The sequence below is a fragment of the Rattus norvegicus genome, chromosome 4 (genome assembly GCF_021556685.1).
Source record: "Rattus norvegicus strain SHRSP/BbbUtx chromosome 4, alternate assembly SHRSP_T2T, whole genome shotgun sequence".
NCBI classification, from domain to species: Eukaryota; Metazoa; Chordata; class Mammalia; order Rodentia; family Muridae; genus Rattus; species Rattus norvegicus.
Genome location: NC_141537.1, coordinates 72,645,232 through 72,669,443, shown reverse-complemented (window position 1 = coordinate 72,669,443; position 24,212 = coordinate 72,645,232). Strand labels below are relative to the sequence as shown.

The 24,212-nt window shown below is 39.5% G+C and overlaps 1 protein-coding gene across 1 annotated transcript; it reads right to left on the bottom strand.

Moving 5' to 3' along the window:
* Positions 1–978: 978 nt before the first annotated feature.
* On the bottom strand, positions 979–1,911 carry Or2a5 (olfactory receptor family 2 subfamily A member 5). Its single transcript, XM_087659864.1, has one exon. The coding sequence runs from the start codon at positions 1,909–1,911 to the stop codon at positions 979–981; it is 933 nt and encodes a 310-aa protein (XP_087515990.1).
* Positions 1,912–24,212: the final 22,301 nt, after the last annotated feature.

The window sequence follows — 24,212 nt, the reverse complement described above, 5'->3', positions numbered from 1 at the left end:
CACACTGAGCTGGTTGCTTAGTTCCTGGTCTTCTCTTCAAAAAACCCAAAGACTCTTTTCATATTCTGACTATGTCCATCACCTGGTTACATGTACATGGAACTTCAGTGAGATTCCTAAAAGTCCTGTGGTCAGACTTATTGTATCTTTGACCTGGGGATGTAAAATGTTCAAACAACTATTTGTTTTCCTTGATACTTTTATCCTGTGTGATACCTTTTCACCCTTATACAGTTTTTATGCAATTGCAATAATGGCAAAATGTCACCCTTATATCTTTGTAATGGAAATTCTTCAAAAGCCTTCTTTCATGTTTATTCTGAACACAACTTCTGTATAAACCTGTTTTGGTTAAAGGTATAGAGTAAGAGGAAATTAAACAAACATCTTGACTGTTCTTTGCCTTTCATTTAAAGGGAAAGCAAAGCCCATTCAATTAAACTTTGTCTTCTGTCGGATTAAACTTATCTGCTCACTTGGGTGACTCTCATAATAAAGTCATACACCAGGTACTTCCTCCATTCCTAGCCCTTGCTGTATTCTCAGTAGGGGTTGCTTAATCAGGACCAGTATTTATGCTGCATTGTTAGAGGTATATACTAGAGTAGAATATGTATAGGCTCCTTAGCATACACTTATGTCAATAAGGAAGATGGAAACCCCTTTAAAAGAAACCACAGAGAACTACACCTTAAATAATGAGGAATCCAATCTTACATGGTTCTGGAAGAGACAGGAGGAATTCATGACTCTTGGCTCCTCTGGTTTGCTGCCTCCTACCTGTTTGTAACCTGTACATCTGTCTTTGCCTTTCTGGCTGTGCTTTGGAATTGGGTTAGTATTGGTACTTAGAGGTCAACTCTAATAATCAGTATATACTCATAACCTCAGAAACCTATATGGCTTTAAAGTATTTTTATTTCTGTTCTCACAAACTCATAGAAAATACATTGTATATCTCCATTCTCTCTTGAGTATTCATCTCGATCTCTGTTTCCACAACACTCTCTTCACAGCACCCTTGACCTCAGCATTCCTCAGGCTGTAGATCAGGGGGTTCAGCATGGGGTTGAAAAAACTGTAAAATAGGAAAAGGATCTTCTGCTGTTCCTCAGGGTGCTCTGACTTGGGGGCCATGTACATGACAATGGCGCTGCCAAAGAAGAGCCCTACCACACAGAGGTGGGAGGAACAGGTGGAGAAGGCCTTTCTGCGGCCTTCCCCTGACTGAATCCTCAGGATGGCCACCAGGATACGTGTATAGGAGACCAGCACCAAGCACAGTGGCCCCACTAAGATGAACACACAGGCTGCAAAGATGACAACTTGATTGAGCATTGTGTCAGCACAGGCCAGCTTGAGGACAGACAGGATTTCACAGAAGAAGTGATTGATTTCATGAGGTCCACAGAAGGGCAGCCTCAGGATAAGGACAACGTGGACCAGGGCTAGGAGGGAGCCACATGTCCAAGAAGCAACAGCCATAATGGTGCACACTTTCCAGCCCATGATGACAGAGTATTGTAAGGGTTGGCAGATGGCCACATACCGATCATAGGACATCATCACCAAGATGAGACACTCAGTGTGAGCAAAAGCCATGTATAAAAATGTCTGCATTATGCATGGGGCAAAAGAAATAGATTTTTTCTTAGCGAGAAGGTTTGCCAACATCTTGGGGACATTGTTGGTAGCGTATGAAATATCGACAATGGCCAGGTGGGAAAGAAAGAAGTACATGGGGGTGTGCAGTCTGCAGTCAAGCCAGATGAGCCCCAGAATGACTCCATTCCCCAACAGAGTGAAAATATAGAGCAGGGAGAAAAGGCCACAGAGGAGCATCTGCATCTGCGGGCTGAGTAGAAATCCCTGTAGGATGAACTCTGAGACCCATGTCTGGTTCTCTGTCATACCCTGTGACAGGTCCTGTGGAGGTCACTGTTGTGGGCAATGAAATGTGTGCTGAGGAGCAAAGACAAATTTGAATTAGTTGTTACAAAAATAGAGGGTTGGTTCATTATGAACAGTGAATTTCAGTTAGCAATCACTTTCAGAATCATTATGTCAAATCATTTAATACATAGTAACAAAGAATGAAAACCCATTACAGGTAACAGATATGATTGAAAGGCATCATGTGATATTTCCATTTCTGCACTTATTTTTGAACATAAGATCATGGTGGCAGCCAGAGTTTATCTTTCCGATTATTTAGCTATTTTATTTTTGAGAGGAGACTGGATTGCAGCCGTATATCACATGTTTTGCTTTCTATTCAGTCTTCACGTTTGTTTCTACATTCTCAACCAACTCTTTACCGCTTTATGAATTATGCACAGTGCATTGCACATGGCAGGAACTCAACCAGTCATTGAAGAGTTAGTATGCAAGTGATTTAAGTAAGAGGTGATTACAAATGCAACTTCAAGGGGAGTCTGTTTTACTGTGTTTACTAGTCTTAATGCTTCAGCAAATAAAACTTTTACTACTGCTTTTGCTTCTTGATGTTATCCACACAATTATACCTCTTCACTTTGAAGGCATAAGGAAAGGATGACATCGGTAACATGACCAGAGGTAATAGAAGCAGTTCTTGAGTTATTACCAAGGTAAAAGGTTTAGCAACAATTTAAACACCATAATCTTCTTACTAATATATAATCCCTTTTCAAGCTGGCAATTCTGAAAGCTGGTCCTAAAACAGTAACACACACAAGTCAGTGTATAGTGCAAAGATGTATGGATGTATGGATAGATGGCATGAATGTAATTTACATTGCATTGAAAATGGTATTGGATAGTCTCAATATAAGGACTTTGACTTATCTTATTGCAGCTTGTTTTGTTCTGTTTGGCTGTTGTCTCTTGAAGGCCTGCTCTTTTCTGAAGAGGAAATGGAGGAGAAGACCCAGAGCAGAGGGAAACCTGGAAGAAGCAGAGGAAGGAAAAACTGTGGTCTGGACTTACTATATGTGAGGAGAAGCTATTTTCAGTGATAATTCAAAAAATAAAAATAAAAAGAATAAAACAAAAAGGATATACTGTGTGTTAATCAAGATTTTCCAACTCTTTTCTCTCTGGTTTTCATCCTACCACAAATATGGTTATAGGCACTACAGGAATGGCAAGACCAAAAGTTCTATACAAATATAGAAATACTGAATGATCAAGGGGTCATTCCTAATGTGAAGTTTATGACTCAATGTCTGAAAATGCCAACTCCATCTTAAGCACAGAACACTCATTGCTCAGAGGTTGATGCTGTGTTTCCCATTCAGTGTCCTGGTTTCTGAAGCCTTTCTTCCCTTCAGACCCAGCTTTGCTAAGTGGCTACACTTTGAAAAAGATCCTTTACTCACGGTGGTTCCAGAGCTGTCCTGCTTCAGGAAGGTGATCACACTGAGAAGAAACTGCCCTGAGCATCTTGGTCTTTATGTGGGTCCCAAACAACTGGAGCGTGGGCTATCCCCAAAGCTGCTGCGTGTGTGTGAGATATTTTCTTCTAGCTGGGCTGCCTTGTCTGGCCTCAGTGGGAGAGGAAGCGCCTAGCATAACAGAGACTTGATGTGTCAGGGTGGCAGGATACTTAGGGGTGTTCCCTACCTGCTCAAAGGAGAAAGGGGAGGGGGATGGGAGATGGCAGAAGGATTGTGGCAATGGGTTAACCAGGAGGGATTGGTGAGAAGGATGTAAAGTGAATAAGTAAAAAATAAATTAAAAAAAGAAAGAAAGAAAGGAAGAAAGAAAGAGAAAGAAGGAAAAATCTGCTGCTGCTGCAGCTGCACTGAAATCAGAGGAGCTTTTGAAGGTCAGACCTGAGATTCTTACTTTTTCTAGTGGCTTTGCTGAAAGAATTCACACAAATACAAATTCTCACTATTCTCTTGATGAAGACTAATGCAGGGTCTGGGAGCCTGCAAGGTGGTAGGAAAACAGGAAGGGTAGGTTTTATGGTGAGCTTATCTTCATCAAGCTCTCCCTGATTATCTCCAAGGGTCCCCAAGGGGACAATGATGTGTGAAGCTCATATTTAATGTCTACCAGGAAAACAAAGTGCTGTTTATGATTCTGTCTCTACTTCTATGGGCTTTGGGGGATAGATGTTTAGAGAAAAATGCCAGCAGGCGATGATGATGTAATGCCTAGCTGTATCACTACACAGTAACTGCTTCCAGTAAGGGAAGCATGCATACTATTGGGACCATGATACAGATTATACTCCTAAAGTTTCTGGATGGCAATGGGTTCATGAGTCCTCATCTTGCCTCATAATGGGTCAAGTATGGCTTTCAAAATGCAGAATAAGTATCATCCTGAGATAATGTCAATATGAATTTTGGTAGATAAGAAAAAATGTTTATTGACCTGCTCACACAGTGAAGTGTGTGTGTATATGTCATCCAGTATAGTGCTTGAATTGGGTACTAGATGCAGTAAAAAAGGAAAGACAGAAGCCAAAGTTTAGCTGCCCTTGAGATGCTATGGCTTAATCCCCTGACATTCAACAGATGGAATGAATCTGATCCCCAGAATTCTGATAATTTGACCATGATATGCAATGAAATTGGTAAGCACAATGCTGCCTCAGACTGTAAGGGGTTCATATTCATATTCATGCAATAAAGTATAAATGGAGGGTCCTTTAATGTTTTCTGATTCTCTTTTATGTGTACACGGAGTGTGTTTGTGTGTGTGTTGTTTAGGTAAAGTTTTGTAGAGAAATGACTGAGACTACTAATCAGAATACAATTCATTCTTTAATAGAGAGAGATTCATGCTGCTAATCTGTAACAAAGAAGGGAAGAAACTACCTCTGCCATTTTGCATCGCAACAGGAAAGAGCATATCTAAAGGCCAGGCTTTAGGAAGAGTATGCAGTTAAACTTGATGGATGTCATGTGCTTGTGTGATGATATATACAAGGGTTTTGAACAAGAAACTAGTTGTACTATTTTGAAGTTCATTAACGATACCTGGGTAAAACATATGTATTTCAGATATGTGTGATTGTTAAAGCTTTGGTAATAAAAAGTATAAATTAAAGACATCACAGATTTAAAGTGACCAGATGTGAAGAACATGAAGATCATATATCATATCATAGATCATATCATATCAGATGACTAGTGGTTAAGAGACATGAAATGAAATGTTCATTTCAGTCATGAGCATTTTTGGCTGCCTTCTGAGAAATGAAATGTTTTTCATGTACAAAAGTAGATTATAGTTAATTGTTATTTTAATTTAAAAAATTCATTAAAAACTTACAACTAAAGATATTATGCATTAGAATTAACCAGACCCAAAGTCTGTACCACTCAATGAACTTTTATACACTTAGAGTAGCCATTTAAGGCTGTGAAGCTTTGCATGGGATTGTATATTTTCACTATTGAGTTTATTTTTATATACAACCTATATTAATATAAATCATAATATAATATAATATAATAAATGCAAAGTAAGTCTGCAGTTGCTTGAAACCTTGACTGTGTCCAGGAAAAAATAGCATATTTAAGCATCACTTCCCATTTGTATTGACCCACACAAAGTGATTTTTAACAACAAGTAATCTTAATTTACAAAGGGCCTGCCATTAGGATGTCAATCAACATTTCAGTACAAGTCTGCAATAACCACCAAGGAAAGTACAAGTGTTAACAGCTAAGTAAAATAAGAACTAATGAGAGAATATGCTGCTAAGAAGTGGGTAATCAAAGATTGTGGAAATAAGATCGCTGACAGTTTTCCCTGGCAGAAATCAAGTGTGTTAAAATAGAATTTCTAGCACTACCCCAGTACCAAAACTTTCCCTCTTCAATTCAAACATTCTAAATGCCTCAACACATTCAGAATGTGCTGAAGACAAGGAAATCATGAGATTTTACATTTCATGTCTCCTCTAATCATGGGACCAAAGTTCCTTATATCTCCAAGGATCATAGTAGACTCAAAGAGAAAGTAAAAGAATAATGACATCTTCAAACACAGAAAAAATAGTGTTCTATATGCAAAGAATTAATGGGTATTAATAAATAAATTGCGTATCTGCCAAGGACAAGCCTCTGCTTGGAGAGGGGTTTCTAGGAAGGGGTGTTTGAAAGTGGTAAAAGAATGACATGAGCTCAATTGTGGGGAAAAACTGACAGCTCTGTGTTCTACTCAAGCTGGTTCTCCAGATAGCTGAGTGTATAGCTCAGCTCTTGCAGACCAAAGCCCAGTCTTTTATTTACATATCAATTCAATCATTACCTCAGGTTCCTTTATGACTATCCCACAAATCAGCATCTTATGACCTTAGCCCCTTTGATCATTAGAAAGAGAGAGCAAGTACTTCATTTTTCTTTTTAAAAAAGAAGAGCAAATTAACTCAGAGATCTGCCTGCCTTGTAAGCACAAACAATAAATTAATCTGGGTGGGATTCCATTCTGAGATTACCATTACCATCATGCCTGGACCTAAACTTGCTCTGTCTCAAACTGACTCAGACTCAGAAATCTGCTTGCCTTAGGAAGCACAGACAATAAGCTAGCTGGGATCTGGCTCTCAGATCACCATTCCCACCTTGCCTGCACCTAAATTCCCTCTGGCCTGGGCTAACCTTGAACTCAGAAATCTACTTGCCTTTGTATCTTTCTGATAGGCTAGATTATTACTGCCTTGTTTCTTTTAGGTCCACAAAGTCCCTCACACGATTCATATTTCATCCTTATATTTTGCATAGTTGAGAAATTATACATTCTTGAACCCATATTTTCAGAGTTCTTTCTCACAGCCTTGAAAGTCACAATTACCATTTGCTGAGGAACAATTCTCTCCTCCCAAACTTGTGCTGTTTCTAATTATCATGGAGTCATGGAGAGGATTCCCTGGGGGGGGGGTGAAAATATATATTAGTATATATAAATATACATTATTATATAAGCAAGTCTATGCCTAACAGCTGTTAACAATCATTGATGCCCATGCCCTGCTGGCTCTGCTCCAGGGGCGGGAAACCACGTCACCCCAAACCTTCCACAGCCATGCAGGACTCAGCACATATCTGTGAATTTCTTGTTTTGTCTTTTGGTTTTTGCCTTTTTGAAAACCATTAAATTAAATTCTCCCATTATGCCCACTTCCATCATTTTCCATTACTAAGCATTTGGTGAAATTTACATATAATACATGAGTGTTTCTCAAAGTATCACCCAAAGACAGTGCTTTACTTTTAAGTGAGTCAAAAGCACTTTGAAAAATTTAAAGTTTAATGTAAGTATATAGTTATATTTTTAAAAAGTTTCATATATAGGAAAAATCATAGGGACCATTTAATCCAAGGCTATAATACTCACTGCATGTATTATAAAGCAAGATAAGATATGGGTTCTTCAAGACCACAGACAAATTTAAGATAACTCTGACATCTCAAACCTACTGTAGTTAACATATCATGTTTATTTTTCTTCTGAGCTTTTCCCCTGTTATGTTAATTTTATTTATTTCCTCTAAAGCTCTATAGCCCAGACTGCCTCAGAATTGTGGCAATTTTTCTCCCTTAGCCTTCTAAGTGCTGAGATTACAGATGTGAATTACCATATTCACAAAAATAACTTTTAAAAATTCTATATTTCAAAGAAGTATAAAAGGTTAAAATTTATCTATATCTATATCTATCTATCTATCTATCTATCTATCTATACCCTATATTCCTTGATATAGTCTCAACTTGTTGCTATGATATAAGCCTAAGTATGATTTATTCATTGACTTGATTATTTAACAACACACTTCTGTGGATTTTAGGACAAAGACACATTTACTGCTCAGAAAAAAAGTTCTTCTAGCATAGGAAAGAATGAAGTAATGAAAATGACCTGGGATTTTATTTTGTGGCATATGCTGCTTTGCTAGATAATGGCAGTGACATTGGTGACAAGAATACAACAGAAAACTGAGCCTTACCATACTCCTGGTATACAGGCAAGAAAATGCTAGAGTCTAGAAAAAGCTAAGTACTGTATATCACATCATTTGGGTCCATGGTGGTTTTGGAACACAAACCAGAGAGGAGAATAACCAAGGACATAGTTGAAGAAGCAGTTGGGAAGAATATTTTGTGTCTTCAAATATATTTTAAAAATAAATTAGAGTTTATGTTGCTGAAAACCAGGCACCAAAAGTTTCAGGAGAATTGCTTGTGGAATTTTTTTTTTATTATTAACTTGAGTATTTCTTATATACATTTCGAGTGTTATTCCCTTTCCCGGTTTCCGGGCAAACATCCTCCTCCCCACTCCCCTTTTTTATAGGTGTTCCCCTCCCCATCCTCCCCCCCTTGTTGCCCTCCCCCCAAAAATCTAGTTCACTGGGGGTTCAGTCTTAGCAGGACCCAGGGCTTCACCTTCCACTGGTGCTCTTACTAGGATATTCATTGCTACCTATGAGGTAGAGTCCAGGGTCAGTCTATGTATAGTCTTTAGGTAGTGGCTTAGTCCCTGGAAGCTCTGGTTGCTTGGCATTGTTGTACATATGTGGTCTCGAGCCCCTTCAAGCTCTTCCAGTTCTTTCTCTGATTCCTTCAATGGGGGTCCTATTCTCAATTCAGTGGTTTGCTGCTGGCGTACGCCTCTGTGTTTGCTGTATTCTGGCTCTGTCCCTCGGGAGAGATCTACATCCGGCTACTGTCGGCCTGCACTTCTTTGCTTCATCCATCTTGTCTAATTGGATGGCTGTATATGCATGGGCCACATGTGGGGCAGGCTCTGAATGGGTGTTCCTTCTGTGTCTGTTTTAATCTTTGCCTCTCTCTTCCCTGCCAAGGGTATTCTTGTACCCCTTTTAAAGAAGGAGTGAAGCATTCACATTTTGATCATCCATCTTGAGTTTCATTTGTTCTAGGCATCTAGGGTAATTCAAGCATTTGGGCTAATAGAGAGCATACCATGTGTGTTTTTCTGTGATTGGGTTACCTCACTCAGGATGATATTTTCCAGTTCCGACCATTTGCCTACGAATTTCATAAAGTCATTGTTTTTGATAGCTGAGTAATATTCCATTGTGTAGATGTACCACATTTTCTGTATCCATTCCTCTGTTGAAGGGCATCTGGGTTCTTTCCAGCTTCTGGATATTATAAATAAGGCTGCGATGAACATAGTGGAGCACGTGTCTTTTTTATATGTTGTGGCATCTTTTGGGTATATGCCCAAGAGAGGTATAGCTGGATCCTAAGGCAGTTCAATGTCCAATTTTCTGAGGAACCTCCACACTGATTTCCAGAATGGTTGTACCAGTCTGCAATCCCACCAACAATGGAGGAGTGTTTCTCTTTCTCCGCATCCTCGCCAGCATCTGCTGTCACCTGAGTTTTTGATCTTAGCCATTCTCACTGGTGTGAGGTGAAATCTCAGGGTTGTTTTGATTTGCATTTCCCTTATGACTAAAGATGTTGAACATTTCTTTAGGTGTTTCTCAGCCATTCGGCATTCCTCAGCTGTGAATTCTTTGTTTAGCTCTGAACCCCATTTTTTAATAGGGTTATTTGTTTCCCTGTGGTCTAACTTCTTGAGTTCTTTGTATATTTTGGATATAAGGCCTCTATCTGTTGTAGGATTGGTAAAGATCTTTTCCCAATCTGTTGGTTGCCGTTTTGTCCTAACCACAGTGTCCTTTGCCTTACAGAAGCTTTGCAGTTTTATGAGATCCCATTTGTCGATTCTTGATCTTAGAGCAAAAGCCATTGGTGTTTTGTTCAGGAAATTTTTTCCAGTGCCCATGTGTTCCAGATGCTTCCCTGGTTTTTCTTCTATTGGTTTAAGTGTATCTGGTTTGATGTGGAGGTCCTTGATCCACTTGGACTTAAGCTTTGTACAGGGTGATAAGCATGGATCGATCTGCATTCTTCTACATGTTGACCTCCAGTTGAACCAGCACCATTTGCTGAAAATGCTGTCTTTTTTCCATTTGATGGTTTTGGCTCCTTTGTCAAAAATCAAGTGACCATAGGTGTGTGGGTTCATTTGTGGGTCTTCAATTCTATTCCATTGGTCTATCTGTCTGTCTCTGTACCAATACCATGCAGTTTTTATCACTATTGCTCTGTAATACTGCTTGAGTTCAGGGATAGTGATTCCCCCTGAAGTCCGTTTATTGTTGAGGATAGTTTTAGCTATCCTGGTTTTTTTGTTATTCCAGATGAATTTGCAAATTGTTCTGTCTAACTCTTTGAAGAATTGGATTGGTATTTTGATGGGGATTGCATTGAATCTGTAGATTGCTTTTGGTAAAATGGCCATTTTTACTATATTAATCCTGCCAATCCATGAGCATGGGAGATCTTTCCATCTTCTGAGGTCTTCTTCAATTTCTTTCTTCACAGTCTTGAAGTTCTTATTGTACAGATCTTTTACTTGCTTGGTTAAAGTCACACCAAGTTACTTTATATTATTTGGGTCTCTTATGAAGGGTGTCGTTTCCCTAATTTCTTTCTCGGCTTGTTTCTCTTTTGTATAGAGGAAGGCTACTGATTTATTTGAGTTAATTTTATACCCAGCCACTTTGCTGAAGTTGTTTATCAGCTTTAGTAGTTCTCTGGTGGAACTTTTGGGATCACTTAAATAAACTATCATATCATCTGCAAGTAGTGATATTTTGACTTCTTCTTTTCTGATCTCTATCCCCTTGACTTCCTTTTGTTGTCTGATTGCTCTGGCTAGAACTTCAAGAACTATATTGAATAAGTAGGGAGAGAGTGGGCAACCTTGTCTAGTCCCTGATTTTGGTGGGATTGCTTCAAGTTCTCCATTTAGTTTAATGTTAGCAACTGGTTTGCTGTATATGGCTTTTACTATGTTTAGGTATGGGCCTTGAATTCCTACTCTTTCCAGGACTTTTATCATAAGGGGTGTTGAATTTTGTCAAATGCTTTCTCAGCATCTAATGAAATGATCATGTGGTTTTGTTCTTTCAGTTTGGTTATATAATGGATCACGTTGATGGTTTTCCGTATATTAGACCATCCCTGCATGCCTGGGATGAAGCCTACTTGATTATGGTGGATGATTGTTTTGATGTGCTCTTGGATTCGGTTTGCCAGAATTTTATTGAGTATTTTTGCATTGATATTCATAAGGGAAATTGGTCTGAAGTTTTCTTTCTTTGTTGGGTCTTTGTGTGGTTTAGGTATAAGAGTAATTGTGGCTTCATGGAAGGAATTCGATAGTGCTCCATCTGTTTCAATTTTGTGGAATAGTTTGGATAATATTGGTATGAGGTCTTCTATGAAGGTCTGATAGAATTCTCCACTAAACCCGTCTGGACCTGGGCTCTTTTTGGTTGGGAGACCTTTAATGACTGCTTCTATTTCCTTAGGAGTTATGGGGTTGTTTTACTGGTTTATCTGTTCCTGATTTCCTTCGGTACCTGGTGTCTGTCTAGGAAATTGTCCATTTCCTGCAGATTTTCAAGTTTTGTTGAATATAGGCTTTTATAGTAAGATCTGATGATTTTTTGAATTTCCTCTGAATCTGTTGTTATGTCTCCCTTTTCATTTCTGATTTTGTTAATTTGGATACACTCTCTGGGTCCTCTTGTTAATCTGGCTAAGAGTTTATCTATCTTGTTGATTTTCTCAATGAACCAACCTTTGGTTCTGTTGATTCTTTCTATGGTCCTTTTTATTTCTACTTGGTTGATTTCAGCTCTGAGTTTGATTATTTCCTGCCTTCTACTCCTCCTGGGTGTATTTGCTTCTTTTTGTTCTAGAGATTTTAGGTGTGCTGTCAAGCTGCTGACATATGCTTTTCCTGTTGCTTTCTGCAGGCACTCAGCGCTATGAGTTTTCCTCTTAGCACAGCTTTCATTGTGTCCCATAAGTTTGCGTATGTTGTACCTTCATTTTCATTAAATTCTAAAAAGTCTTTAATTTCTTTCTTTATTTCTTCCTTGACCAGGTTATCATTGAGTAGAGCATTGTTCAATTTCCACATATATGTGGGCGTTCTTCCCTTATTGTTATTGAAGACCAGTTTTAGGCCGTGGTGGTCCGATAGCACGCATGGGATTATTTCTATCTTTCTGTACCTGTTGAGGCCCGTTTTTTGACCAATTATATGGTCAATTTTGGAGAAAGTACCATGAGGAGCTGAGAAGAAGGTATATCCTTTTGCTTTAGGGTAGAATGTTCTATAAATATCTGTTAAGTCTATTTGGCTCATGACTTCTCTTAGTCTGTCTACGTCTCTGTTTAATTTCTGTTTCCATGATCTGTCCATTGATGAGAGTGGGGTGTTGAAGTCTCCTACTATTATTGTGTGAGGTGCAATGTGTGTTTTGAGCTTTAGTAAGGTTTCTTTTACATATGTAGGTGCCCTTGTATTTGGGGCATAGATATTTAGGATTGAGAGTTCATCTTGGTGGATTTTTCCTTTGATGAATATGCAGTGTCCTTCCTTATTTTTTGATGAATTTTAACTGAAAATTGATTTTATTTGATACTAGAATGGCTACTCCAGTTTGCCTCTTCTGACCATTTTCTTGGAAAGTTGTTTTCCAGCCTTTCACTCTGAGGTAGTGTCTGTCTTTGTCTCTGAGGTGTGTTTCCTGTAGGCAGCAGAATGCACGGTCCTCATTGCGTATCCAGTTTGTTAATCTATGTCTTTTTATTGGGGAGTTGAGGCCATTGATATTGAGAGATATTAAGGAATAGTGATTATTGCTTCCTGTTATATTCATATTTGGATGTGAGGTTATGTTTGTGTGCTTTTCTTCTCTTTGTTTTGTTGCCAAGGCAATTGGTTTCTTGTTTCTTCTACGGTGTAGCTTGCGTCCTTATGTTGGGCTTTACCATTCATTATCCTTTGTAGTGCTGGATTTGTAGAAAGATATTGTGTAAATTTGGTTTTGTCATGGAATATCTTGGTTTCTCCATCAATGTTAATTGAGAGTTTTGCAGGATACAGTAACCTGGGCTGGCATTTGTGTTCTCTTAGAGTCTGTATGACATCTGTCCAGGATCTTCTGGCTTTCATAGTTTCTGGTGAAAAGTCTGGTGTGACTCTGATAGGTCTGCCTTTATATGTTACTTGACCTTTTTCCCTTAGTGCTTTTAATATTCTTTCTTTATTTTGTGCGTTTGGTGTTTTGACTATTATGTGACGGGAGGTGTTTCTTTTCTGGTCCAATCTATTTGGAGTTCTGTAGGCTTCTTGTATGCCTATGGGTATCTCTTTTTTTAGGTTAGGGAAGTTTTCTTCTATGATTTTGTTGAAGATATTTACTGGTCCTTTGAGCTGGGAGTCTTCACTCTCTTCCATACCTATTATCCTTAGGTTTGATCTTCTCATTGAGTCCTGGATTTCCTGCATGTTTTGAACCAGTAGCTTTTTCTGCTTTACATTATCTTTGACAGTTGAGTCAATGATTTCTATGGAATCTTCTGCTCCTGAGATTCTCTCTTCCATCTCTTTTATTCTGTTGGTGAAGCTCGTATCTACAGCTCCTTGTCTCCTCTTTTGGTTTTCTATATCCAGGGTTGTTTCCATGTGTTCTTTCTTAATTGCTTCTATTTCCATTTTTAATTCCTTCAACTGTTTGATTGTGTTTTCCTGGAATTCTTTCAGGGATTTTTGTGACTCCTCTCTATGGGCTTCTACTTGTTTATTTATGATTTCCTGGAATTCTTTCAGGGATTTTTGCGATTCCTCTCTGTAGGCTTCTACTTGTTCTCTAAGGGAGTTCTTCACGTCTTTCTTGAAGTCCTCCAGCATCATGATCAAATATGATTTTGAAACTAGTTCTTGCTTTTCTGGTGTGTTTGGATATTCCGTGTTTGCTTTGGTGGGAGTATTGGGCTCCGATGATGCCATGTAGTCTTGGTTTCTGTTGCTTGGGTTCCTGCACTTGCCTCTCGCCATCAGATTATCTCTAGTGTTACTTTTTTCTGCTATTTCTGACAGTGGCTAGACTGTTCTATAAGCCTGTGTGTCAGGAGTGCTGTAGACCTGTTTTCCTGTTTTCTTTCAGCCAGTTATGGGGACAGAGTGTTCTGCTTTTGGGCGTGTAGTTCTTCCTATCTACAGGCCTTCAGCTGTTCCTGTGGGCCTGTGTCTGGAGTTCACCAGGCAGCTCACTTGCAGCAGAAAAGTTGGTCTTACCTGTGGTCCCGAGGCTCAAGTTTGCTCGTGGGGTGTTTTCCTCTGGCGTCAGAGATGTGGGCAGAGTGCAGTTTCTTCTGGTTTCCCAGGCGTGTCTGCCTCTCTGTAGGTTTAGCTCTCCCTCCCACAGGATTTGGGTGCAGAGAACTGCTTATCCGGTCGGTCCCTTCAGATTCTTGCGGTGTCTCAGATGCTGGGAACCCACTGCTGTTGTGCCCTTATCCAAGGGAACCCAGAGGCTGTATGCAGTTTCCTTTTGGGCCAGGGATGTGGGCAGGGGTGGGCAGTGTTGGTTGTCTCTTCCGCTCTGCAGCCTCAGGAGTGCTCACCTGACCAGGTGGTGAGGTCTCTCTCCCACGGGGTCTGGGAGCAGAGAGCTGCTGCGGGCCAGGATCCGCAGGTTTGGGACTCCAGGTAAACACAGGAAGTGCCCGGTCCTAGAGGAAGTTTGCCTTTGTGTGTCCTGAGTTCACCAGGCAAGTCTCTGGCAGCAGCAAAGTTGGTCTTACCTGTGATCCCGAGGCTCAAGTTTGCTCGTGGGGTGCTGTCTACGAGCTCTCTGTGGCGGCAGCAACCAGGAAGATCTGCGCTGCCGTTTCTGGGAGCCTACGTGCATCAGGGTTCCAGATGGCATTTGGTGTTTTCCTCTGGCGTCAGAGATGTGTGCAGAGTGCAGTCTCTTCTGGTTTCCCAGGCGTGTCTGCCTCTCTGTAGGTTTAGCTCTCCCTCCCACGGGATTTGGGTGCAGAGAACTGTTTATCCGGTCTGTCCTTTCAGGTTCCGGCGGTGTCTCAGGCACAGGGGTCCTGCTGCTCCTAGGCCCTCCTCTAAGGAACCCAGAGGCCATATACAGTTTCCTCTTGGGCCAGGGATGTGGGCAGGGGTGGGCTGTGTTGGTGGTCTCTTCTGCTCTGCAGCCTCAGGAGTGCCCACCTGACCAGGCGGTGAGGTCTCTCTCCCACGGGGTTTGGGAGCAGAGAGCTGCTGCGGGCCGGGATCCTTGGGTTTGGGACTCCCAGTAAACCGCTTGTGGAATTTTTTTAAGCATTTTTTCTTATTGTTTTAAATTTGTGTGTGTGAATGCATGTGTGTTTGAGAGAGAGAGAGAGAGAGAGAGAGAGAGAGTGTGTGTGTGTGTGTGTGTGTATGTATATGTGTGTGTGTGTATGCATGTGTTGTGCATGCATGCACACAATAACCCTAAGGGTACAATAGTGGTACAGTGACCAAGAGCTCTCTAATTGCATTTGAGATCTGCTCAACATAAGGATATCAATGCAGTACTACAAACCAAGTGAGCTAGCCTGGGCTTGTGAAATCATAGGTCTCGGAGGAAAACCTACAATTACCACTCTACTAAAATAGCACAATCTCTAACTAAACTCCAAATATTTGTCTTTATACCCAAAGATAATTCTCAGCCCTAATCAAGGAAACTTCTGTTTGCAACAAATGGAAACCATTACAGAAAGCCACAACCAATCAAAATGTAGAGTTTTGGAGCTCAGTACAAGCGGATACATCTACAGCGCAAGTCCCACACCTAAATCTCAGGGATCATTGAAGAAGAGGGGACAGAAAGATTTAAGATCCACGGATGAGGGCGTTATGTCTCCACGAAGAGATTATGTCTCCATGAAATATCAGAAGCCTCAATGTTAAGTCTTACAAACATGGCTGCTAAGATATGAGCGAGGAGGACATCAATAGATACTCTAATGTGAAAGGGGAGTAAGTTCAGAAAACCCCAACCTAAGTAAAAGAACTATAGGCAACACGTAGTACTGAGAGAAAGAGAACTAGTCATTTCCAGGGAAGAATACATCAACTGGCTATCCAATATAAATGGTCATCCCTAAAACTATTGCCATATTATTGGCACTCTACAGAGTAAGCAGGTTGTTTTAATATATTTAGGTATATATAAATATGTGTTTATAACAATATAGGAATGTATAAACAGGAATATATTTCTATATTTAATATAGAAACATACACAAAATAATAGTAGCATACATAAACATATGTAACAAAGAAAATGACGTGATGAATTGGAAAGTAAGTAAGGGATTACGTACATGGATGAGTTTGGGGGGAGCAAAGAGATGGGGTAAATAATGTAATTATATTATAATCCCAAAAACTTAAAAAAGTATTTGTCAGTATAACAGACTTTTTATCTTTGCTCTGGTAGCTGATACCATCAAACATCAAACCTGTGAGATTCTCAAATATTAAAATTCCTTGACTTAAGTCTCATCTGTCTTCTTTGTTACCTCCTAATATTCTTACTCTGTCCTGTATTTGTCATGTTTGAGAACTGCAGGTTGAGTCTGGGGTCTCCTGCTTGCTGGTCCAGCATGACAGTTAGAAGCGCTGTCCTCAATGCTTCTCAGTTCTCCATTTCTCTGCTTGCTTCTCATCTTCTTTGTCTTTTTATTTTATCTCCCTCTCCCCTTCTAATCTTCCTTTCACTGTCTCTTTGCTTCTATGCTCTCTCTTTCTTTCCCCATTACAGGGAACCTTTTCTCTTCAGACTACAAATTGTGTCCAGCATTGCTTGATCATAAGTTAATAAAGAATGTCTAACAAAATAATTTTGATAACAAGGTTAAAAATTGAAGAGACAGATGAAACAAAAACAAAACAAATGAATGAAACAGAACTAGAAAATTTGAAAAACATACTGTTTTGAATCTCCAGTCAGTGTTAGCCTATTCACAGTGCCCACTGCCTTCCACATACTGGAGAAGTGAAAGCTGTCTAGTGACTAAGTCAGTATCTAGTGATGTGGCTTTTCCTCCTTATCCAAGAAGCTTCATTTTAAGAAAACATAATATTAATTTAAATTCATTCTTTCCCCTTCTTGACAAGCAGCTATTAGGCTGGTCTTTAGTAATTAAAGAGTTGCTTTGTTATAAAAGTCTAACAGTGAATTCCTTGCATGTGGTCAACAGTTGTCACTTTATAGTCGGAACAATCTAACAGTATGACTATTAGACTCAAGGCAGCCAAGAGGCTTTTTCTTCCCTTTGATGTCTGGCATGGAAATACTCTCCTATAGAATTTTAAATATCCTCAAAGCCCAAGGCTCTCAGATACCATAATACACCTTGGTTGTGTAGGGGAAAGTCAAATATTTCAGATGTGCTTTCCCGCTCACCCATTGAACCAATGCAGATAAGATACATTATCTAATGCTGAACTGCCAGTGATGGATACATTCTTCTGACACACACTAGAACCTTCTGATTTAAACTTGTATATTTTCCTCCCTATATTCTCTGTGTGGATGCATGTTTGGCTCCTTTCTCTATATAAAAACCTTGACCTGAGTTCATGTCTATTTCTAGAAAGACATTAAGTCTATTAAGAGCTTAATATGCAATGGTAACAGTAACAGGTTCAGTACCCAGGGTCTGTCAGGAACTGGGCTAAGACAATTTCATAAGTTCTGTGCAACACTTGTGAAGTATATGAAATCATTGAATAGGAATGAGAAAGTTAGGAATCTAAGAGATTAAAGGAATCTTGACGCTTAAACTTGGGTATGAGAAACTGTAAATACCATGTCTTTAAATCTTGCCTTTGTCTTTTATGGTGTGCTGCACTTGAGAGCCTTAGAGATGTGTTAATGACAAGCCATATGGCCAGACACTCTGCTGCCTGCTAAGCTTCAGTAACCCATATGTTTATCGCACAGAACATCTTGTAAAGTGCTTCAGCATACAAGCTCATGGTAAAGAAAATCATCACTCAGAGCAAAATTTGTTAATTTTACGTATTTTAATACAATAGTATTCATATTGTAGGTAACATTTCCTATGGTGTTTACCACTTGCCATAATGATCTAAGTAATCTACCAATGCATATAAATATAATAATATCCCACTCTGGGAAGAAAACCTAATTAACCAAATTATTTCTTAGATAGTTAATTTTTTTCCATGCAATAAGCAGTAGTGTTTTTGTGAATGAAGACTTTTGTTGTATCTTGGCTTAACTTTTAAACTATCAGATTGGTACTTAGTGAGTAAAATTACAAACTATTGTGGGATTTTCTTGGACCTGCCAGTGAAATAAAGGAGGTTTTAATATAGTTTAAAGCTTAGGTCTTTTGCCTGGGCAGTCTCCTAGCTAGTTCATCTTAATTAACTGGACGATTTAGGCTATGACCTGTCACATGACTAGCTCTTAACCTTTCTACGCCACAGCAGTCCATGTTTGTTCCTTTGGGTCCACTCTAGATTCTTCCACTTCTTCTCGTTGGTCAGACCTTTGCTGGGAAGTTTCACTCCCCACTTCCTTCCCAGCAATTGGTCATCAGCTCTTTGTAATAACCAATCAGTAGTGAGGCAACCTCTGGCACATTTCTAGATTGCCTTTAGGCAGGTAAGAAAGAATGGATATTTACAAAATAGAAAACCTGGAGATGGGCCATAGAAATGACAATACCAGCATCCTGCAATACTCAAATATCTGTTGTACAGGATTAACAATTGAAGTTATGGACAGTGTGACACAGATACAGACACCTTCACACAATGTGAAGAAAAGTTACACTAACAAGAAACACATTCTTTTCATGACTAGAATAGATAACACATTTATTTTCATAACTTGAATAGGTAGAGGAAGGTGATTTTAATTTTAATTTTGTTGTTTATTACTTATATGGGTTTTGGTAAATGTCTAATGTGTCTGAGTTATTTCTTCATATATATACTCAGTATATTATCAGCCAATATTGGCAGTCCTAATTGGAGCAATATAGAAGGATAAATAGACAGTTAGTACTCCAAATTATAAAATTATACTTTCAAAAGATATTTAATTTGTTCTTCAATTTTTCAAATATGTTATTTATGTTTATTTTATGCATTTGAGTATGTATGTATATGCACATGAATTATATGTATATACCCTGTGGACCTCGGTGCTTGTGGAGGTCAGAAAAAGGCATCAGATCTCTTGGAACTGACATCACAGGTAGTTATGAAGCACCATGAGAACAGTGGAAACTGAACTCAGGTCATCTGCAGGAGCAGTTCAACTGCTGTATCATTGCTCTAATCTCTCCTTTTCAATCTTAAGGACTTATCATCTCATTGCTTCACATTTCTGTGTGTATATAAATAATTCCTATATTTTCTCTAGCAATTTTAGAGTTTAAAATATATTTGTATGTATCTGATCCCAGCAAAACTGAATATAGTTTTGTGTTATTGGCCACTGGATTCATCTTTCTTGGTGGCTTGTATTCATCCCTTCTTCATTTAACTCATCTCTCTGCCTATAATGTGTATCCTGGGTCCTAGCAGATAGGAAGTGCTGAATGTTTGCTGAATGAGTGATGGAATGAACTAAGAGTAGGAAGTTAGGGAAAGAAGGAACAAGAGAATGTGGGAAGGCAGAATAAAAGCTGGTCAAGAATTATGTATTATTATTTACTTTTATTGTTCTTTTTAAAACTTAATAATATTTATTTACTGTTATGTGTATGGATGTTTTTTTCTCAAATTTCCTTTTTTTAAAAACTGGACATTTATTTACATTTCAAATGTTATTCCTTTTCCCGGTTTCCTGTCCATAAGTCCCCTATCCCTTCCCCTCCCCTTCTTCTATAAGGGTGTTCCACCTCCCCTTGCAGCTTCCTGGCATTCTCTTGCACTGGGGATCCAACCTTGGCAGGACCAAGGGCTTCTCCTTCCATTGGTGCCCAACAAGTTCATCCTCTGCTACATATGCAGTTGGAGCCATGGGTCAGTCCAAGTATAGTCTTTGGGTAGTGGTTTAATCCCTGGAAGCTCTGGTTGTTTGACATTATTGTTCTTAAGAGGTTGCAAGCCCCTTCAGCTCTTTCAGTCCTTTCTCTAATTCCTCCAACGGGGGAATCCATTCTATGTTCAGTGATTTGCTGCTAGCATTCGCTGCTGTATTTGACATGCTCTGATTGTGTCCCTCAGGAGACATCTATATCCTGCTCCTGTCAGCATGCACTTCTTAGCTTCATCAATCTTATCTAGTTTTGGTGGCTGTGTATATATTGGTTGCATGTGGGGCAGGCTCTGAATCTTCTTACTGTGAAGTCATTCACTAAAGTGGTTTTTTAAATGTAAAAACATTTCTATTTTAATAAGTTTAAACTTTTAAAATAGAATTTGCTCTCATATAAATAATGTTCTATGGTCATTGTAAACTCTGAGTTGAATGTTTAAAAGGAGATTCATTCAGTGTACTAGAGTAAGAAGAGAAATGAACAGAGAAGTCCCTTCATGCACCAAGTCTATCTTTGAGAGACTTGTATGAAGTTTAGATTTAAATAGAGGCCAAGAAGTATGCCTTCCTGTTTGTCATCTGACATGTTTCTAGAAATATTAAGGCTACTGAGTAGGAGAAAATTCATGTCAGATACTGTATGCTAGTGCAGAGATTATGAGCCCTAAAAGAGACCTACTACTGCCAGTTTCTTAAATCAATATAATTTCTGATTGCATTATAAATACTTATTCTTAAACCCACAGACAATTACAGTTCTAATTGTGCAACAAAAGAGCTTCTTTTTGCAGAATAGGTCATTACAGAAATCCATAAGAGGTCAAAATGCAGACAATGTGATAACTAGTCCCAATCAATACATCTAGAATGCAAGCCCTAAACTTAAGACTCAGGCAACATCACAAAAAAAGGGGGAACAGAAATATTATAAGAGCCAGAGAACCAGGTTGTATGCAGTGAGATGGTATCTATGGGACATGATAAGGAAGCTGTACCCATGTTACATCATCAGTATGTTGTCCAACCACACCAATTCAGTCAGAAGTCAAGAAAAGCCAATTTGAATCAGTGAGCAGGACCTGGATAATAACAACAGCAATTGATCCCACGCTAGATAAATAGCTATAGACAATTACTGTTGAGAAAGGGGGAATTAATATTCAGAGATGATCATTCTAAATGGTTTGAATCCCAAGTGGTCAGCTGTAATGTTGATTTCCTCAGAGGAAGGGACAAGATGAGAACTGAACCCAAGTTTTATGAATACATTGCTTGGACTGAGCCCAGAGCATTTCTAGCTAACTATCCCCAGCCTCCATACAATCTAATCTGAAGGCCTGGACAATGAAGGCTTCAGTATTCAGCCTCTGTCTACTAACCTAGGCCTAGAATGCTTTTGCCTCCAAGACTTAATACTGAATAAGCTCACCCTTTCTAGCTCTTTTTGAATTCTGGCTGACTGGTTTAAATCAGATGACTGACTTAAAGTCTTCTCAAAACTCACTGATTCAAATTGGCTTTTCTTGACTTCTGACTGAACTGGTGTGGTTGGAAAAATTGCCTCTGAACTCCATGAACTGAACTGTTTCACTGACAGCACAAACAGAACAGAACTGAATGGAACTGCACAAACTCAATTGAACTCAACTAAACTCTACCTACCCCTCTCCCTGCACTGCTCTTAGGTAGCCTCTCTTTCCTGTTTGTTCTCTTGAGAGTTGAGTGAAACTGTCTTTGACATATTTTGTCAAATCTTTCTCTGGTTCATCACTTTGACTGTCCATTAATTAAATGTCATTGTCTGGGATAAAGGAGTGTACTAAAGGTATATCTATATTCCAGTCAGAGGCATTAAAGGTATGTTATTCCAGTCACACAGACCTAGAAGGTCTTTAGATGTGATCCATTGCCAAAGCAGTCATGTTGCTGAGTTAAAATTTCTTTACACTCAGTGCTAAACACATGCATATAGAAATATACAAGCAACACTAAATAGACCCAGTCACTCTTGAGTTATTGGTATGTGTGTGGGTCATAAGTATGCCAATGAACTTGCCCGTAGGTAGGCATGTAGATTACAGAGGCTGATTTATATGTCTTTATTAATCACTTTACCTTATTTTTGAGACTTTACTTGGACCTGGAGCTTCACTGTCTACCAACCCACTGAGATCCACCTGTCTTCATTTTCTCACCATTAGGGTTGTTGTAGACTCAATGCCATCATGTCTAAATAACAGTAAGTATTTTATTAGAACACACTCTCTTTGCCAAACAGATGTCAGGAAAGAATATTCAAAGTGATGAGGAAAGGGTTAGTCTATAATTTTATACTCTGCTTAATTATCCCTCAAGAAAGAAAAATGAACATATTTAGATACAAAACAGCATAAATTGTCTACCTATGTTTTTGGTGAAAACATCCATGCCTATGGCTGGACAAAAAGGGCCTACTTTAAACATCTATATTTCATTATAGTTGGATTTCTCCATAAACACAACTTACCAAAATTTAATCACTATGAAGTAAATACTTTAAGTAGACATAACAACCCAAGAGACAGAAGCAGTGATTAATGTGTCTCCCAACTAATAAAAGCCTGGGCAAGATGGATACAATTCAGAATTATGTAACACCTTTAAGGAAAAACAAATGTCAATTCTTTTAAAATGATTTCATAAAATAGAGAAAGAAAGAATGTTCAAATTCTTTTATTGAATCCAAGTATTACCTGATATTGAAAAAAAAGATTCACAAAAATAGAAAATTAAAAGCCAATCTCTCTGATGAACATAGATAACAAAAATTCTCAATAGAATGTTTGTGATTTCAATCTAAATTCAAAAGCACATTAAAAAGATTACCTACTATGTGGATGTATTACACATGTTCAAATATATGTGGATCCATGTATGTGTATGTAGGTAGGGGAGATGACAATTACATGTTGCTTGACTTTCTGGACCACATTATAAGTTACAGCAAGGTCTCTGGAAGCTAGAGCTTTCCAAGTCAAGTTAGTCTACTTAGTCAGCTTGTTCCAGGGTCCTGTCTCTGCCTTGTCAACACTAGAACTACAGGCAGCCATTGTAGCTATCCAGCATTCACATGGGTTCTAGGAATGAGACCTCCATCACTTCTTGGCCTTTTGGCTAAGATGAAGTGTGGAATGAGACCTCCAATCACCACACTTGTACTGCAAATGCCTTACCTGCTAAGACATCTCCCAGGCCTCTCTGGTGTGTGTGTGTGTGTGTGTGTGAGACCTCCAATCACCACACTTGTACTGCAAATGCCTTACCTGCTAAGACATCTCCCAGGCCTCTCTGGTGTGTGTGTGTGTGTGTGTGTGTGTGTGTGTGTGTGTGTGTGTGGGTGAGACCTCCAATCACCACACTTGTACTGCAAATGCCTTACCTGCTAAGACATCTCCCAGGCCTCTGTGTGTGTGTGTGTGTGTGTGTGTGTGTGAGACCTCCAATCACCACACTTGTACTGCAAATGCCTTACCTGCTAAGACATCTCCCAGGCCTCTCTGGTGTGTGTGTGTGTGTGTGTGTGTGTGTGTGTGTGTGAGACCTCCAATCACCACACTCCAATCACTTGTACTGCAAATGCCTTACCTGCTAAGACATCTCCCAGGCCTATCTGGTGTGTGTGTGTGTGTGTGTGTGTGTGTGTGTGTGTGTGTGTGAGACCTCCAATCACCACACTTGTACTGCAAATGCCTTACCTGCTAAGACATCTCCCAGGCCTCTCTGGTGTGTGTGTGTGTGTGTGTGTGTGTGTGTGTGTGTGTGTGACCTCCAATCACCACACTTGTACTGCAAATGCCTTACCTGCTAAGACATCTCCCAGGCCTCTCTGGTGTGTGTGTGTGTGTGTGTGTGTGTGTGTGTGTGTGTGTGTGTGTGTGTGACCTCCAATCACCACACTTGTACTGCAAATGCCTTACCTGCTAAGACATCTCCCAGGCCTCTCTGTTGTGTGTGTGTGTGTGTGTGTGTGTGTGTGTGAGACCTCCAATCACCACACTTGTACTGCAAATGCCTTACCTGCTAAGACATCTCCCAGGCCTCTCTGTTGTGTGTGTGTGTGTGTGTGTGTGTGTGTGTGTGTGTGTGAGACCTCCAATCACCACACTTGTACTGCAAATGCCTTACCTGCTAAGACATCTCCCAGGCCTCTCTGGTGTGTGTGTGTGTGTGTGTGTGTGTGTGTGTGTGTGTGTGTGTGACCTCCAATCACCACACTTGTACTGCGAATGCCTTACCTGCTAAGACATCTCCCAGG

Excerpts from the sequence above, each read along its gene's own strand:
- Or2a5 (XM_087659864.1), bottom strand. The coding sequence starts at position 1,911 with ATGACAGAGAACCAGACATGGGTCTCAGAGTTCATCCTACAGGGATTT.